The sequence below is a fragment of the Octodon degus genome, unplaced genomic scaffold, assembly GCF_000260255.1.
Source record: "Octodon degus isolate 3935 unplaced genomic scaffold, OctDeg1.0 scaffold00158, whole genome shotgun sequence".
Lineage (NCBI taxonomy): Eukaryota > Metazoa > Chordata > Mammalia > Rodentia > Octodontidae > Octodon > Octodon degus.
The window spans coordinates 1,427,858-1,446,788 of record NW_004524734.1 but is presented as its reverse complement, the minus strand read 5'-3'; the positions used below and the strand labels follow the sequence as shown (position 1 = coordinate 1,446,788).

The 18,931-nt window shown below is 45.1% G+C and overlaps 1 protein-coding gene across 1 annotated transcript in view; it reads right to left on the bottom strand.

Moving 5' to 3' along the window:
* The window catches only part of Tbc1d1 (TBC1 domain family member 1), a 222,302-nt gene that overhangs the window by 29,949 nt on the left and 173,422 nt on the right, over positions 1-18,931 (bottom strand). The window contains exons 15-17 of the mRNA XM_004642666.2: positions 10,942-11,127; positions 5,468-5,629; positions 1,088-1,246 (exon numbers count right to left, since the gene is read on the bottom strand). Of these exons, the coding sequence (XP_004642723.1) occupies positions 1,088-1,246; positions 5,468-5,629; positions 10,942-11,127 (507 nt within the window). The remainder of the gene's footprint in view (positions 1-1,087; positions 1,247-5,467; positions 5,630-10,941; positions 11,128-18,931) is intronic.

Here is an 18,931-nt window from a genome sequence, read left to right as displayed (position 1 = left end):
CATTCAGCTGAAGCAAAGCTGAGAACCAGCTTTATTAATAATAAATGTGACAAGCGTCACGGGGAGAGGGCATGGTGTGGGCTGGGGCACTGGCAGCAGCAGCTAATCTGGTCTGCCATGGGAGAGGAGACTGCAGCCAGGGGCGGTTTCTGAAAGATGACGCGTAAGCTCAGACCCTCAGCTCAATCCAAGGGTTACGAAACCATGAGATTGCTGCGTGTGCTGAAGGACAAAGCCTGGCGGGCCTGACCCAGCTCACTGTCACCTTCACTGTGGCCGGGGGCGGTAACAACCTGAAGAGCCAGACCACAGCAGGGCTCCCCGCAGCACGACAACCAGAACAGGCATTTCGGGAGCAAGGAAGGTCACAGGTGCCTCCCACAGCCACACACTGCTCTCCGGCCATGGAGACAGAGGCCCTCCCTCAGAAGATGCGGCGTTTGGCAAGGGGGGAGCCGCGGCCACCTCCGCCTCTGCCTGGCCACTGACAGTCAGGGGGGCCGTCGTGCACCTCCATCCAGTGAGTCCTTCACCATAGCAACCGTCTCGTGCTTCTAAAACAGGAGACAAGGTGTTGTGTCTCTCAAAACTAAAAAATGGAAAAATCACCTCATGCACTCACCCGGCTTTCCACAATGTTCCTGATGAGTTCTGTGGGGGAACAGGGAAGACGGGAGTGTGCTCTGGCAGAAACCAAGCGACACGTTTCCCAGGATATCCCTTTGGCTAACCACACAAACATCCTATGGATATCTAAATCACTGAACTGAACCAGTTAATACCCGATGCCAAGCACAGTTAAACCAGCCGCCCTGGAAAGCAGGCTGGTATACTCCAGGGAAGCATTTGTGATAACTCCAGGGCTTTTTAAATTGAAAGTTGAGGGGGCTGGGGAGATGGCTCAGTAGAATAAGTGCTTCCCTAGCAAGCGCAAGGATCTCAGTTCAATCCCTGGTTCCGAAAGAAAAAAAAGATAAATTGAAAGTTGAGGTAGGAAACGTCAGTTGCCAAATCCAAAGGTAGGTCACTAAACAACCCGGAGTTTCTTCTGATCTTCCACCCCTGCCCGTGGCCGGCACAGGCTCACCCAGGTCAATGAGGATAGCGTGCTGCTGGGAGGTGAGCTGCTTCAGGAGTTCCTTGTAGGGCACATCCTTTGGCTGCTGTTTACTAGGAAATGGGTGTCTAAGTTGGAACTGCTCGGCCAGAAATTTCCAGATTTCACCACGGTGATGACGTGGCACACCTTTAAGGAGAAGGCAGGAAACACAAAGACAGACTTTAAGCATAGGAGTTCACTTCATACAGTAATAAAAATGAAGAGTTTCATTCTGTTGCTCCGAATTCTTGTTCCACTATAAATTCCCAGCATAGGAATGGAAAGAAACAACCCAAAACGTGTCACCCTGTGCCTTCCCTTCTACCCCTCATTTTCCCTGCCCCATTCCTTTCAAAGATATCTTCTGTTCTACGACTCTTCAAGGGGTAAATTGAGGACCTGGTTGCAACCAATAACATTCTAGTGAAATAAGATCAGGCATAAAGAATGACAGAGCAAGCTGTGACCTCCCAGCAGGGAGAGACCTGAGGCATAGGCCCAGGTGATAGGAACTGGCTCCCCGCTGAGCACTCTGGGTTTCACAGAAAGATGCTCTTTGGTCAAACCTCAAGGATGAAGGAAAAGGAAGAAAAACAAAGCAGAAAAAGGGACTCTCAAGCGCTGCAGCTCACCACAGGCATTTATCAGAAACGCTTTAGGAAAAATAAGCATTTGTTCTTTCCTCTCACATTCACTTAAAAAAAAAAAAAAGAAAGAAAGAAAGAAACCAAGTTGGCCTGTGGGACAAACACAGGCCCCAGCTATATAAGCACAGGCCACACTACCTCTAAACATTCACACACGCACTCCTGTGCAGTGTGTTGAGCGCTGATCCCCCAAGAGGAAGGATTTATCTAAGTCCTATACCCTGGAGCTTTGTGGATATAAAGGCAAGATCCTGAGGAAAGTAGGGTTACAGTGGACCTCATAGCCAGTGATGAGTGTCCTGTGACAGACATTCTGAGAAAGGACACAGTGTGACCACGGAAGCAGAGACGAGGCACAGCTGTAAGCCAAGGAATGCGCAGCCAGCAGAGCAGACGAGGCCCAGGGCAGCTCAGCCCAGCTCCCTGACACGGCTTCCTATGCTGGGAGTGGGAAACTCCTGTCTTTTTCAGCATCGTGTTGCTGTAAGCTGTTAACAGACTACGGTGGCAACAGCAAACGAACAGGCCCTAATATGTGCCTTTCTGTGTCACTGTTTTTCCTCCCTAGCATCCCTCCAGAGAAGTGTCTTAGCTGTACACTAGCAGGCATGGCATGGACACTCATGCACGACGCTTCATACTGGAACCCGGACTAAAGGCAAATGGGAGCTGGAAAACAGCTGGCATGGCAACTCTGTAGCGGGGCTTTATGCACAAAACATGGAAAACTGGAACACAAAACTGGAAAGCTTGCCCCAAGGTACAAGAGGTCAAGTCTCCTCTTCTTGTGAAATCATTCCCACTATCTTATCAGACAATGCTGGCTGTATCATTTTGAGCACTACATATTTTGGGATTCCGGAGTAAGCTTCGAACCTGTGATTTAAAGCAAAAGTCCCTAGGAGTCAGACACAGATTTCTTGCTAGGAATGGCCTGGAACACCCTCGGAAGGCTTTATTTTGCTCTTTCCACCTGAGAGTCCTGGCCGTGGAGCCCACATGGCTGTCAAGTGGGGTTCCAGGGGACAGGGGACAGATCACCACTCCAGCCTCTGCGCAAATAACTTTCTATTTTTACTGATTTGAAAAATAGTGTTTACTATTTAAAAGCAAAACAAAACCAGAATAATCCTCTGAAAAATTCAAATCATATAAAGAAGAAAGTGAAAATCCACCCATACCTAGAATTGAAAAAGATTACCATCTAAAACTCTGGAGAGGGAAGAGGAGAAAGGCGACTATTTTATCCGGACAAGAGCTGAAAACTGGGGTCACAGCGGTGACCTGGGCAGTCTGACCAGTGTACCCACAGCCCATATAACTGAAAATACTAAGCATTTCCTGGATGTGTTCTGTGTTTTGGTTTAGACTATTAACGCCACAATAGGTGCTTTCCTATCTGCAGTCAGTAATTTTGTGTTCATTAATTTCTAGAATAATCTTCTAGAAATCTCATCAGAAAAAGCAAAGTCTGCATTTGGCCCACACTGCTCTCTGCTCGGCGGCCACTCTGCAACAATTCCACTCCAAGGAAACATTTCAGGCTTATCATGTTCTAGATCTAGATGACTTTAGAGAAATCACTTTGACTCAAACTCAACTCTGAACTTTCTACTCTTCTCCCTGCTTGAATCCTTAACACGGCCACTTCCATCAGGTCCTCACCTGCAAAGCTTTATGAATCCTTTTATTTGTGTCAGCAGGGGCTGCAGATCAGCGAGGGCAAGGCCCCATCAACCACACAGTGCTATCCCCTCTCTCAAGGTCTCTGAGATGACAAAGCTGTTCTGATTTAATCTGATGTTTTACATCTGAGCCACAGAAGGAAGCGGTCATCTGTTTGGAGCCTTTCAGCCCTTGAAGTGCTGAAGCCAGATGATGCAGAGCCTCTTCGAATGCGCTGCCTGAGCTCCCGCAGTAAACCCAAGGGATAAAGTCAGGGAATCCAGAAGAAATTCTAGGCCAGCCTCTCCCGTCCCACACACAAGCTGTGCATCACCCACGTCTGACTGCAACACAGCGTCCAGATTCCTGAGGTGTTTCTATTTGTCCCCCTCCTAAAATGCACAATAAGAAGCAAATGACCAGATGGCTGGCCCAGGAGAAGCTCAAGCATTGTGACCGCTGTCGCAGAGCACGTGAGGCCTTCTGTTAGAAGCCATGCTGCCAAAGTCATCGCTTATTCCACCCAGACAGGGAAAGAGCACATTCCTGTCCCTGCCTTCTCCTTTTTCACGACAGCCAACTGTGGCCACCTGGTGTGAGAATAGGTCTCTAGCAGCCACTGTGGGGGTGAAAGTGGCAGCACTGCTGGCCACACAGCCGCCACCTCACCCTCTGCTTGGACCAAGACTCTCAGGACGCAGGAGCCCCAGGCTGGACTGAAGGCTACTGCCGACTTTGAAGCCCACTCTTCACCACTGCACACATTGCTGGTTTCTGAGGACACCCTATAAAGGTGCGATTCTACCAGAGACAGTGCAGTGTGATACTTAGACCCTTGGCAGCTTGCAGTGAGCCCAGCCCTGTGGCCTCAGCCCATCATCAACCACTATAAGCCTGAGCATCCTTACTCTTATCACTAGGGAAGTCACACTGAGCAGTAATTACCCATTACCGCTAAAATGTGTGCTGTCAGAACTCAAGGTAAAAAAGCTTTAAAATGCCTAGAATATTATGTGAGAAAGCCTACTTCATTCCATTAACCCTCTTAGAGATAAGTAAAGCTTCTACCTGTCCAATGTTCTTCTGCTGGCAGTGATAAAGCCAGAGGAAAACCATGTATCTATCTACACAAGTGCAACCCTTAGTCCAGACAGCTGGGTTTTGAGGACTAGATCAGCCAGAAGGCAGCAGTAAAAGCAGATGAGGCTCACAAGGCTCTTACCAATAGATGCTAATGTACTTTTAAAAAGAAATCACTGTTTTTACTTGAACACTGTGCTTCTCAGACTTATCTGTGAAGAATCAATCTTTTATTTTTAAAAAGTTTCCCAATCCACTGCAGACTGATGCTTTTATAATATACATTAAAAATGAATTAGGAGAAAATGAAACAAGGGAGACAGAACGACAAAATGTAGGTCCACACTTTCTATGAGGACCACTGTGTCCCACTGCTGGAAGCCTTTCCAAATGCTCAGTATGGAGCTCTCTCCTGGCCTGTCCCTGGACCAGCAGATCACACCAGGAAGCTGGCAGCATGGCCGCATGTGGGTGTCCCTTCCTGCCTCCTCGCAACCTCTGCCTATCCACCCACACCTGAAACATAGAGGACCGAGCTCAAAGGTACAGTCTCTGCTGAACAGCACACCACAAAGTGAGTGGGCCAGAATCTGAGCCCTGACCATCTGTCTAACCTCTGTCCTCCCATTATTTTCTCTCTAGAGTTCACAGAGAGAAGCCACACAATTAGTTTTTTCGTTTAGGATTTAGCTCAGGCTAAATCACCCCATCATTATTCAGTCTTCAGGCAATTAAACCCTTGGGTTCTTCTCTCTTATTTTCCTATGCACTGGTTTTCTGGGCACTCAATTCAATTAGAAAGGTTATGAAAGAGTGAAAGTCACATCAATTAACTATGTCTGGCACCAGAGCAGCGGAAGGTGTAATGAGATGGACTGGGGAGGCCGCCTGGGAAAAGCAGGCTTGGACCGTCTTCGCCCCACCTTTCCCATCGCTGGCGAGGGTGTGCCTGGCTGGCAGGGCCTGAAAAGCTTACCTTGCCCCACAGCAGAGTGCATTTTTTCCATATCGAACTTAATTTTTGATCTTCCTGGAAAGCCAAGCATCTTTTCCCACACTGCAGTGACTTCTTTAAGGCAGGGAGTGATTTCTTCATAATCGAGCTTTAGGCGCTTGTTCAGCAAATCATTCTCAGAGGCTGGAAGAGATCACATAAGGGCACATTACTGGACACCACAGCCACAGGTCACGGCACCTGACCGAATGCCTGCTCATCACTACTGAGATGGGTTGCAGGTCCAGCCAGCTGAGTGGGTCAAATAAAAGTCACCATTTCCTTTACAGAAATGCTAAAAACCTAGGAAATATCTTTGATTTCATCCCCAGTGTTGGCTCCACTGTTAAGATGTATGCCGGAAAAAACATCTGTCCCGTTCTTTCCATCTTTACAGCTATCCTATCAAACTGCAAACACCTAAAAGGCAAGAGCAGGGTGTTATAATTCCCAGTGCTTGGCATGGTTAGAGCTCAGCAAACGTTTTTCATCTAAACTAAGAGAGGCACTCTGTACCTGTACCGTCTTTTTTTTTTTTGGCGGAACCGGGAATTGAACTCAGGTCCTTGCACTTGCCAGGGAAGTGCTTATTCCACTGAACCATCTCCCCGGCCAAAGAGAGGCACTCTGAATCATAGTTTCTCTTTATTTAGAGCCAGATAATCCTTTCCATAGTGTCTCCTGTGGGTCATATTTCTGTTTACTGCAGTTACACAAAAAAATGCCCCTTTCATACAACAAAACTCCTCGTATAGATGAAGATAGTTACTGTGTCCCACCAAACTTACTCAGCCTAAAGATACCCAAGAAGAATTAGACCTACATTTCCAAAACGGAGATGAAATCAATAAAGGAAAATTTTAAATTGATATTTTATTTTTTATTTATTTTTAAAAATTTTTTCCCATAATTTTATTCATAAACAAATAGCAATGAGACAGTTGCAAATCAAATTGGTAGGACAGTTTCAATAATTAACACACTGCATACATTCTTCCTAGTGGTTAACTGCTGTACAAGAATCATTCTATTCATTAAGAGAATGTAACTATATATCTATCAAAACCACTTTGAGTAAACAGATACAATCGTCTATATAACCTTTTTTTTTTAAGTTCCATTATTTCAATATTATAGGTGTGTAAACTCAGCAAAATATTCTAAAAGAGTCCAGTAGACCATAATAGTATTGGGTCTTCCGCTTGACTGGCTATGTCAGAAATTGTAAATCGGCCGGAGCTAGTTTCTTTCTTTTTGGGCAGAACCGGGGATTGAACTCCGACCCTTGCGCTTGCCAGGGAAGCGCTTATTCCACTGAGCCATCTCCCCGACTAAAATTGATATTTTAAATGGATTCTCTAGTCCAGTCTCTCACTTTAGGGACACGGAAGCTAAAGTTCAGAGATAAACACATTCACGATGGGGCTGCCTTCATGTCTTGCTCCTGGTGGCTCTGAACCATTGGTGGGTGATACATGTATGGCTGTCCCATGGGGTGACATGAACAATACCACTGGGTGGTACAAGCCAGCTAATGGGACAGGCATGCGTTCTCCATTAGTGGTTCAAACTGGCAAGAGCATGTTAAGTGATTTGCCTAGTGTCATACAGTAGGTGCTAGGCAGCTAAGTGACTCTAGGCCTCACACCCCTTTCCTCTTGCCTTTTTGGACTTTTCATATACCATCTTTATTTATCCTCTTCCTTCCAAGAATATTTGTTCTAGGATCCATTAAACATTTCTCTACATCTCTGGTATTAACATTTTTTAGAATGCTAAACGTTTTAGTTGTGTTGGTTATGAAAAGACACAACAGACATCAGGAGAGCTAGGCCAGTGTTTACAGCAAGTCAGGCTGGATCGAGCTGTGCTACGGTGGCTGGAGCTTGCACTGGGCTGCTGATGCCAGCGCAGATCCTCTGGCAATGAATCTTGCTGTAAGCGTGTCTGGCTCCCTTCTTACAGCCAGCAAACAGCTCCAAGTCCTTGCTCTGAAGCCCGCTGTACCGCACATGGCTAGAAGACTCAGCTGCAAACCCATGTATTCTGCTGTTGGTCCCAACGACATCCTGTTTCAGGACCCCGACCAACACTGCTGCCTAAAAGCAGTGGCCTCTGAAATGCCTCAGCAGCCACAGCAGATGGACAAACCCGCAATACACAGCAGAGCTCCCGGGAAATGGCTTCAGACACAGGACCCAGTCGCTCCCGGTGTTAAACAGGAGCCCACACACCCGAGCAGGTGCGGAGCATGACACATTCATCTGCGCGCCCACCTGGACTGACTGTGCCCAGCTCTGTCAGGCCCACTGTGCGGGGCAGGCTGTCACTGCACTGCCCCAGGCCTGCCTGCTCGGCTAGCCAGCAACTGCTTTCACTGACCGACTCTTGCACCACAGTTACCGTCTCTCCAAAGCTCAGAAAGCTAAGAGGTTCAACAATTAAAAGGCCCTCACACTTGTACAGGTCTTAGGCAAATTATACTCAACACTTCATTTTTTAAAAAACAGAAACATGTCTTATTTAACTAAGGAAGAGGCTTTATAAATTCAAATGTCATCTATGGTTCACAATGTAATGTTGCATTGTTATGGAAATGTAACACGCATAACATTTTAATCTTAAGATGCTGATTAAATCATAAGATGCTGATTTTCATGAATTGGTCTGACAATAATAAATCAACCCAAGCCTAGCTGTACTGAATCACACCTTGCTGTCCTGCTCACATTTTCATTTAAAAATAGGGAGAAAATGACTCTGCAGAGAGAAACAGCAGAGGATTGCTGGATTGGGAAAGAGGAGATGCATTTTATTTTCAACATCACATCAAATTAGCTGTGCAACTTTGGGCACATCACAACTTCAGCTGCTACGTGTCCACAATGGAGCAAGGTCGACTTAAGTGACGCAGCTTGGTTCCTTCCAGGATGCAGCACCTCCAGAAGAGGAACAGATACTGGATCCATGTATTTGGAAGTAAAGAAGTAAGGCAACCAGAGAAAGAGCTTTCTCTCACACGTTCCTCTCACTGTTTCCCCAAAGTCTATGCAAGCCGGGTTAACTAATTGTAAAAGCTACTTGCAGCTACAACTTGACCTTCTTTTAAGAACCAAATGAGAAAAATAACAGCATCACAGAAGGACCTCTTCTCTACCTGGTCCTTTGATAGGTTCTTGTCAAAGCTCTTCTGTATTTAATGAGAAAGTTCTACCCTGTCCATAATCCACCACCCACAAAATTTATTAGTACCCTATCATTAAATCAAGAGACCGTTACTTCTGATTATTCTTCTCAGCAAGGTAAGTACTATACACATCCACACAACGAATGACTGCCTCTTACATTGAGCAATTTGATCATGTTTTGACCACAGAGATAAACATATGTTTAACTACTCTGCCAAACTAAGAAGACAAATGAATTTAAACAGTAAAAACGAAATGTCACAAAACAAACACTGCTAGTCAGTCTAGCGAAATGAGGAAGCAATAGAAAGACGAGGGCCAGGACCTTTCAGCGGCGCCCGGCAAGGTGCTCTAGAGGTGCCCGGCCTGCCTATCAGCATTAGCGCAGCAGCGTACTTTCTGACACCCGCAAGAAGCTGGCCAGCGTGTCCCCTTCTGCAGCTATGTCCCGGCTGCCGCTGCAGAAGGTTCGGGACCTACACAATGATGTGGTGGCCTTTTTGCTTTTCAACAGAAACTTCAACATCCACATGAATGTGAATTCTATGCTCCAAAGCTGTCATTTAATTGATGATGCATTTGGGGATGATTATCAAATATTTTTAGGCATCTGAATTCAGGATTACCTTCAAGAATGAACAAGAAAATGGTAGAAAAATGGAGCTGAAGAGAACTTAGCATTGGCCTGCTTTAAGCTCTCCTCACAGTGTTTGCCTTCCACCGACCCCTCCACTTCCAGACCAAGGCACAGACAGCAAAGTTCATTTAAAAGCTGCCTGTTCTGCTGCTGACTACTTTCATATCAAAAGTCTTTACTTCTTTTTATTCAAAAATTAATACTTGATTGGGTCTCTTGCATGTTTTGTGCATCTACACCATTCGCATCTGCAGAAGCCAGGCTGTGGCTGCCTGCAGACACATGATGTTGGAGCTCATGGATGTGGACCTGTGCAGAGAACACTCATCTGCTCACCTCACACCAGATACCGGGCGGGGCCACAGGCATGGCGGTGCCGCCTGTAATCCCAGCACCTGGGAGACTGAGGCAGGAGGACTGCACTGAGCTTTCAAGGCCAGCTGAGGCTTACAGTAAATTCAAGGCCAGCCTGAATTACAGGGTAAGATTCTGTCTCAAAAAAAAACGAGACCAAAATCAAACAAAACATAGAAATAATTTTTAAAAAACACCTCAAAAAAGAAAAGTGGTAGGTTCCTGTATAATAAACTTCATAGCATGCCACACTTTCTCCAGAACTTAGTCTTCAGACGTAGCATGTTGGTGGCTCTATTTTTATATAAACATCAGCATCAATACCAAAAGACAAAACCTGGCAATCAAAGGAAATGAAGAGGGGAAAAAAAAAAAAAAAAAAACAAAGGCAACGAAACACGCTCTAACCCTAAAACTGCTCTGGGCAATGGCATTGTGACCAACTCCTGCTACAGTTTGCCTTTACCAGGGTATACTTGGGCTTTGCCCTCCAAGTCTCACTGATCTATACCAGGCAGCTCTCTGAGCTATAGGGCTTTTACACAGACCCATACACCTTGCTTCTTAAACTATTCTAACATCATTTCATTGGTTTAAGTGTTGGCATGGAAACAGGAGATGAATAAACCCTACACTTTTCAATTTTGTGTCATATTCTGATGTTGTTTAAATCAATCAATACAGGTAGAACTGAGCCAATATTTTTTTTCAAGTTATCAACAATCTACTGAAAAGGTATAAAAGGAGATTACAAACTTTAAGGACTCCCACAGAATTCTTTGATTTCTAATACCTAGGAATACTGTGGCTGAGGACAGAGTCAAAAAAATAAAACAAAATACAAGGAAAAACACCCACATTTTTAAAAAAATTGGAGCTTAAAAAAATTATAGCCTGTATCTCAGAAGTTCTAGGCATTGTGCTAGTGACTATACAGGAATTAATATAACTGATGAAATAATATTTATTTATTTATTTATTTATTTATTTTCCTCCAAATGCCTTCAGGGCAGGTTTGGCTGGCTTGAGTTGTGGGGATCGAACCACAGCAACCTGAGCCTGACTGCTGTGTTGAAGCAGCCACTTAAATAACTGAGCTAAGGGGCAGGCCCCCTGAAATTATATTTGAATCACCACAAAGTAAGTAATGCTGACATTACTTTAAAATAGTAAACAGGGAAGACTGAAGATATGTAAGGTCACCCTGATTTTAGTTTGATACAGTTCCCTTCAGAGCCAAGCTCAGTCACGGTCAGCCTGTTGAGTTCCAAACCCACCTTGCAGCTTCTGGTTTTCCTTCTCCATCCTAAGCAGCAGAATCTGCTGCAGAATGGCCTTCCTCCACAGCTCCCGCAGCTCCCTCGGAGACCTCTTCCTTTCCTCCGGTACAGGGCCGAAGGACCCATCTTCACACACTGGCTCCAAAGGAGACCGCGGGGGAAGCTCTCCTATCTCTGAATAATCTGGAGAAGGATAAGCAGGTTTTAATTTTTCAACACATCTTTTAACATATTCAAACCATGCTAAATCATCAGCTTCTCATTTAGATAAAACCTAGGGCCAATGAGATAGCTTAGTGGACTAAGCACCTGCTTAAGCAAGCACAGGAAGCAGGGTTTGATCCCTGACACCACATGCAGTGCTGGCCCTGCCCCCAGGTGTGCTGAGCCGGCCACCAAGATCAGGCGTGGTGGCACACAACTGTATTCCCAGAGCTGGGGAGGCTGAAGACAGGAGGATCACTATGAGTCTGAGCTCCGTAGTTAAGACCCTGTACCAAATACATAAAAAATAAGAATAGAATGATAGTAAAACACAGTAACATCACCAAATTAAAAATTCATGTTTCAATATGTGTTGAAATAACCTAGGTCTAAGCCATTAATATAAAACAACAATACATCAAATAGCGGAAGTTGCAGGACTGAGGAAATGATTAAAGATGCTTACTTTTAAAGCAAAGTTTTAGCTTCTCCTATAGAAGTTATGTAATCACTGTATTACTGACAGAACAAGCAAAAGCGCCTCCTCAGTAGCAGTCTGGGCATGGTGGCATATGCATAATCAAGCTCATTTCATCATCACAACCACCCTGTGACACATGTACTATGATTAGTTTTACAGAATAGCAAACACAGGGAGGTTAAGTAACTTGCCCTATGTCACACAGCTAGAAGAAGCAGGGCCACACCAAAACAGTGTGGCTTCTGTGAGCCTCTTACTGCATCAAAAGCTACTCTGAAAGATTAAAATATATTTCATGGTAGCTCATAACAGTGAGCATTGACAGACCCTCTAGCAAGTGCTGGGCACTCTTGGCGGTGCTGGGCACTGAATCCCAGGCTTTTACCCTTTGCTTTGGAGAAGGGTCTCACTAAGCCCCTGGGTTCTCAAGGCCTTAGGATAGCAGGTAAGCACCCCTACACCCCACCCTGTCAGTCATTTTCTACAAGCAGACCTACTTAACCCCTAGGACAACCTCCAGAAGGAAAAACTAGGCTGACAAGGAAAACGTGGCTCAAGAAGACCAAGTGATTTCCCCAAGCTCATACAGTGATTAAACAGATATACTGGGATTCTAACCCATGTCCACCTAGGTCCGAAACCTATCTGATATTATAAGATACCACAACCCAAATGTTTTTTTTTTTTCCTGTATTTTAAGGAAGGGTCTATAGGGTCTGTAGGGTTTCACTACTAGATCAGACTTGTAGCGATTCTCTTGTTTACAGCCTTTCAAGAGCTGGAATTACAGGCGCAGGCCACCGCGCCCAGTCTCAATCGCCATCTCAGTGAACCCCGGGGGCGGGGCCAGCAAGGCAGGCCCGGGGATTGAATCCCCAGTCTCTGCACCTGCTTGCAGCCGCTTTAATCTACTGAGATATTTGGCCGGCCCCCCAAATGTTTCCTATGTCATCAATTTTTAAATTTCTGGGTACTTGCTTCAACCTCTTTGTGTACGTAGAATCTGAAGCTCACCTCCCTGCAGCCACTGTGTTCTGGTACACACTGATGTCATAGCTCACAAACACCTTCCAGACACATACAGAGAACATGCCACCTGCCCCGAGTCCCTAGCTAAGAAAGGCAGCAGAGTCCTGTACAACTTGACCTCATAGCACCTAACACATTCTTGGACTTCTGTATAAACAGAATCTTTGAAAATAAAACCACTGTCTCAACACATGCAGTGAAAAGCCTATATCTCACAACCACCCAAAACATAACCTACAATCTCTTTCAGCTGATAGGTCCAAGCAATTTCATGATACAATTTAGCTTCCAGTCTTCAGTAATAACTATATCTTTTCTGAGGTTATATTGGCTTTCCTACTGTGAAATCTACAAGAACAAATAAAAGCACAAAAAGTTTAATTTCTTAAAATGACTTAACTTTCTTTAAAATCACTGGATTAAAATACAATAAACATTAATTAAGAATGCCTTATTGACTCTTCAGGCATTTAAATTCAGAGCTCTAAATTACAGAGCTCCAGATTCTTATTTCTTATCATCTCACTACACAAATGAATATAATTCTACTTTCTTTTGGGATAAGAAATAACTAGACAGTCAATGCATTTTACTGGAAGAAAAATGTTTGTTCACTTTTCAATGAAATGTAAGAATCAAAACTGCCTATTGCTAACGTCCAACTGTGACTCCAAGGTCCACAGTCCCCAGAGTAGCACCTGTAAGAGGCCCTTCCATCCCTGGAGACTGCCTTCAGGAGAGACTGTGAAGCCCTGGTCTCTGCTCCTCTCTGCTCTCTGGTATAAGACATGCCCAGTCCCTGCAGCAACGTGCCTGCCACAACATGTGGTGCCCCTCCCAGAGGCCTGAACCACAGGGGGCACCCAATCTCAGATGGGAACTTCCAAACCTGTGAGCTCAGTAATCATTTACCTTTATTAATTAGTTACCTCAGGAATTTCACTGCGATACAAAGCTAATAAAGTTATCTCAGTTTTATAAATATTATTGAAGGCGGCATAATTTAGCGATTAATAGGGAAAGTTCTATGCTGGACTAGCTGGGTGTTAATCAAGACCCTGCTACTTATGGATTACACAATCTTTTGCAAGCCACTTCATTTCTCTAAGCCTCAGCTTCCCAATGCGTTGAGTGGGAAAGACATTTAATCCTTCACAGAGGCATCAAGTACACTGAGTTAACATAGAGAACCTAAAACATGGAGAGCAGAGGACAACACACAGCGCAGCATGACAGAGGTGCGCGCTCATGGCTTGCTCTCAGATCAGCCCATCCCACCAGCTGGCACTGCTGGTGGGCAAGCACTGTCCCATCAGGCAGCTGTCACACCCATGGTGTAAGTGACATGGTCATGTGTGGGACAGCCACACGTGCACCACCAGTGGATCAAGCCACCTGGAAGAGAGACATGCAGATTACAGTCCCATTGTGAACATGTTAAGGACACAGGAAAAGTGCTGGAAAGAAGTGAATCAAAGTTGTGGGAAAAAAAAAATTGTGCTCACTTTAGTTAAGGCTTAAGAAAGCTAGAGCCCTACTGTCATGTCCGGATGGGTTTCTCATCACTGAGCACCGTGCTGGTTCCCAGCAGGCACTTAATAAATTAACTGCAGAGTAGAAGAGGTAAGAAGGGGCTAGATTTGGACATGTCACTTATTTCCTGTATTTTTTTAATCTATAACACTTATAATAAAATTTAAAAATAATGCAAATCTTTTCTGAATAAAAGATGAAAAAGTATTCTGCAAAACACACAGAAAACAAATCAACCCATCCCATAAAAATGTATGAATATAACACAGTTTAAATCTTTGTTTTTGAAAGGAATTTTATTGGGGGCCTGCCCATTAGTGATTCACCAAAGCAGTCAGGCTCAGGAAGCTTTGGTTCGGCCCCATATCCTCAAGCTTCGCCAGACCTGCCTTGACGGCATCCTGAGCCAGCCCCCCCCCCAAAAAAAAATCAAATTGTTCTGAAAGGAATTTTATTATTCTTATCCTGCAGCTCTAGGGCTTCTACCTGAGTCCTTTCTTGCTTTCTTCTCTTACTGCCTCTGCTGCACCATGTGTTTATAATTCAAATTCTGCTCCATCTCACACTGGAGTTCTTGTCTCCAAAAGGTAATCCTGGGCAGGCAGAGCAGGGACAGCAGCAAACACAGCACCTGAATGTCCTTTCCCATGTGGGCACAAGCACGCAGGGCCCAGGCAGTGAGGCGTGAGCCCGCTGACCGACAGGCGCAGACGCCCTGGAGTGCTTTCCCTCCTTTAAGCCCCACTGCTAGGACAAGGACTTGCCTCATGCAGTCTTCCTGTTTGCCTTGGCCTTTGTCCTCCTATGAGCCTGAAAAATTGTTAGTATATTACTTTCAAGAGTGGGATAAAAATATGTTCTCTTTGCCCAAATGGATTTAATGTGGTGAAAATCATTAAGTCAATTTTTAAAAAATATTATCTTTTGCTCATATTAAGAATAGACTAGTTACAAAGTAGCTTAGTGATTTATAAATAGGGCAAAGTATTTGTTTGTTTTAAATTTTGCCTGGCTAAATTTGTACAAATGAGTTGTTCTATCAGTGCAAGAAGATTTGAGACTGGGCCATGTCTTTGAAGTGTGCTGTGTGTGTGTGGGTGTGTGCATGTGCTTGTGCATGCGTGTGAGTTTTGTGAGATGAGGCCTCCTAAACATAGCAGCTAAAGCATGGCAGAAGGAAAATAAAATGAGCAGTTTTGCGAAAGTTCTCCAGAGCAACTGGGGCGGGGGGTCAGGGGGTCTGGCTTCTTTCCATGCCTTGAGTTCTCGCTGACCGTGCTACCTAGAAGCCAACATGGAAAAAACACAGGCCAGGAAAGTAGAGGCTGAGCTCAGGGCCGCTCTACCTGGGCCAGACTGCTGGTGCCTCTTTGTAAACAGGGAGGCTTTTCTGCGGTCCAGTCCCTTGGTGCAAAATGTGTGACATGATACCCCCTCTGCCCGACTGGAGAAGGAAAGCACAGACACTGAGTTTTACATATTTATGAAATCTGCAAAGCCACAAAACCAAAGAACCTCAACACACTAGGATTAGACTTTACCCTTCTGACATCTCTAATAACAGGATACAGAACACACAAATTATGCAGATTTCAGAAACAATAAGTTCTAAAATTTTAAAACTAGTCATAACTCAGGGGCCCTATGAGACAATTGCCTCCATCTAAATCACTGCTGTAACACTCCCAATAGAATTATAAATATGAATTATGCTTCTGTGTTGGTGTTTCAGATGCCAAATTATTCTCCAAGCACTCTGAGCTGTTGCATCCCGCTTTTCCTCTGCACGTAAGCACACAGGGAAGAGAATGGAACTGTATGACTGCTATGAGCAGAGGAAGTGCTGGGAGAGAAGAAACTGCCACCGGCACAGGAGCACCTGCTAGTCTAATGACTGGATCTGTAAGGTAAAAGGCACAGGGAGTCTTTCTCACACTTTCACACAACAGATTTAATTTTGGATTTTTTTTTTTTTTTTTTTTTTTGCGGAACTGGGGATTGAACTCAGGCCCTTGCGCTTGCCAGGGAAGCGCTTATTCCACTGAGCCATCTCCCCAGCCGAACAGATTTAATTTTGAGCTGCAGCTCTTCTACAGATGTGACACTTAAGTGCCCACATTAAGTCTCATGTAAGAAAGAACTGTAGGTGGAAAATAAGACTGAGCTTCATTCTCCAATTTTATGACATTTGCTGTGTGCCAGCCCACAATTGAGCATTTTACAACTTTCTCCACGTCGCCAGAAAATTCTGAACTCCCATGCCAAAAGAAAAAGAAAGTTCTGAAACCTCAGTTTTAGTTACAAGAGCAAATTTTAGAAATGAGAATGAAAACTGAACATCAAGTCTCTGGGGAAGAGTTAACAACAACAGGCATTAACATCTGCAGTTTCTGTTGTTACCAACAGCTGAAGAAAATTTCTTTCAAAAAACAAAGTAAAAAAAAAAAAAGTAAAATAGGCACATACGTTTAATGCTGTTAAATCTGCCTGCGACACATGAACAACTTCACCTCTACAAAAGCAGGCAGCAGAAGCCAAGGGGACAAAGACTGCTGTTCCCTGACACATCCATGTCCCATATACAATCAATAGCCACGGACAGAGTCTCATCTACCCAAACTGCTCCACATTGTCAGGGGCTCTTTGGAATTTATTTATTTATTTATTTATTTATTTATTTATTTATTTGGTACAAGGTCTCACTACACAGCTTGGACTTGTGTAATCCTCTTGTCTCAACCTCCCCAGTGATGAGATTACAGGCGTGCGCCACCACACCTGGTTTTGGTGACCAGCTCAGCACCTGGGGCCAGCATGCATGCAGTACCAGGGATCAAATTGCTTGCTGGGCAGGTGCGTAGGCTGCTGAGCTATCTCTCTGGCCCTCTTTGGGTGTTGTATAGAAAAATGAGATATTATTTTCTGCAGTCTAGCTATAGGAAAACATATTCTTTAAAGTTCACTTAGTAAAAAAAAAAAAAAAAAGTTTTTTTTAGTTCCTGTTACATGCAAGGAGCAATGCTAGAAATGCAGGTAGGAATAAGATACGATTCAAATTTCCACAAGGTGACTGAAAGAAGTACATTATCACTGGAGCACAGGATATGCAGAGAAAGTGTTCTGGAAGACAGGAAGGAAGGGTGGATCTCTGCTGTTTGTCAGACAAAGAGCATGGAGCCCGGAGCCTGATGTGCAGGATCAAATGGGCTCCCCAGGAATCCATGCGGTCAACCCCAGCAGGTCACCTGGTCACTTTATACCTTGGCTTCCTTATATGCAAACTCTGCTAATAATGCTTACCTTATAGAATGAACGTGAGCATTAACTGTAGGGGACAGCACCACCACCACCCCGCCCCGGCATATAACATGAAAACTGTAAAGGGGCATGATGCAGAGACAGGGATGCAAGCTGTTCCGATGCAGCCAAAACAAACCAAAAGCAGGAAGAGAGGCCGAGGCCCTGCAGATCTTTAGTCCTCATCCTCCCCAGAGCCAGCTGTCTGGGACAGGTTTCAAAGCCATTGAAGACAAGATATGAAGCAGCCAAAACCAGACTTCGCCTGTTTATGGCGGGGACAACAGCTCAAAGGAGAAGCAGCCAGGACCCACAGGGGTGGCCCTGAGTGGGGGCCCAGAGTAACAGCTGGAGTGCAGACCTGGAGGAACCTGCAGGTGGCAGCCCCACCAGCACGTGGGTGCTCTTGGCTTCCTCCGTCCGGGCCTGGCTCACCCCCAGAGGAATAAGCAATGCCTGAATGGGAGGCTGTGGCTACAGGACCTTGGAGAGAACTAAGAAAAGCCATGGATGTGTGGATAAAACTGTTCTCATAAATAAAGGGTATTTGTTTTCCAACTTTCAAGGGAACTTTTTGAAGCTGAAGTTCTGGGTTCTCACTTTCTCATTAAAGATAATAAACAGAAAAAAAAATAAATACTCACCTTAGAATATAGACCGCTAATCCTTGTAGTAGTTTGCTCTTTCTGGTCCCCACCTACCCAACACTGATTCCCAGGACAGCGAGGCCCACCTGTGGGGTGTGCAGAAGCCTGGCCGCATCGGCCCTGCTGCTCCCCACACCACCCCAGGGCCATTTTCCCTCCCGCTCCTGGATCACGGTGGATGCAGTAAGCTCTCACAGGAACACAGAGCTGAAGGGCACACTCCGGATGACTTAGCTCAACTCTTTCCCTTCCTAGTGTGGAAATCGAGGCCCAAAGGAGCTTGATACCCGGTTTCTCAGGGTCCACCATGTGCCGAGCTGTGAGCTCTACCAGTATCTACCAGCGGTGTTCCCAGAATCACCAGAAAAAAACTAGGTGCTGTCCGTGTCCCTCTGTGAAGATGCCCAGAACATGGAGTCAATCAGAGTCCATAGTCCATTGGTAGAGCCAGGGCTAAAACTGACCCCAGGTCAGCTCATCCCGATGCCCAGAGCAGGGGCAGAAAGGAGAAAGCACACATCCCTGTGGCTCGCCCCTGGAAACGGGCCTGCTCATGGGCTTTCGGACTGAGTTCTACCCAGAAGTGACAGCCATTACAGCCCCCACTCCTGCAGCTTTCTGTGGAGACTGAATGGGAAACCGTGATAGCACCTAAGCCTGGACTAGGGCTGCAGTAAGTGCTGAATTCCTGTTAACATCATAATTTAACGTCTTCTAAAAATAGAGGATCTGTTGACAAAATCTTTCTGTTGCTTAGATTTCTCCACAATCAATCAGGTTGGGGATTTAGGACAAA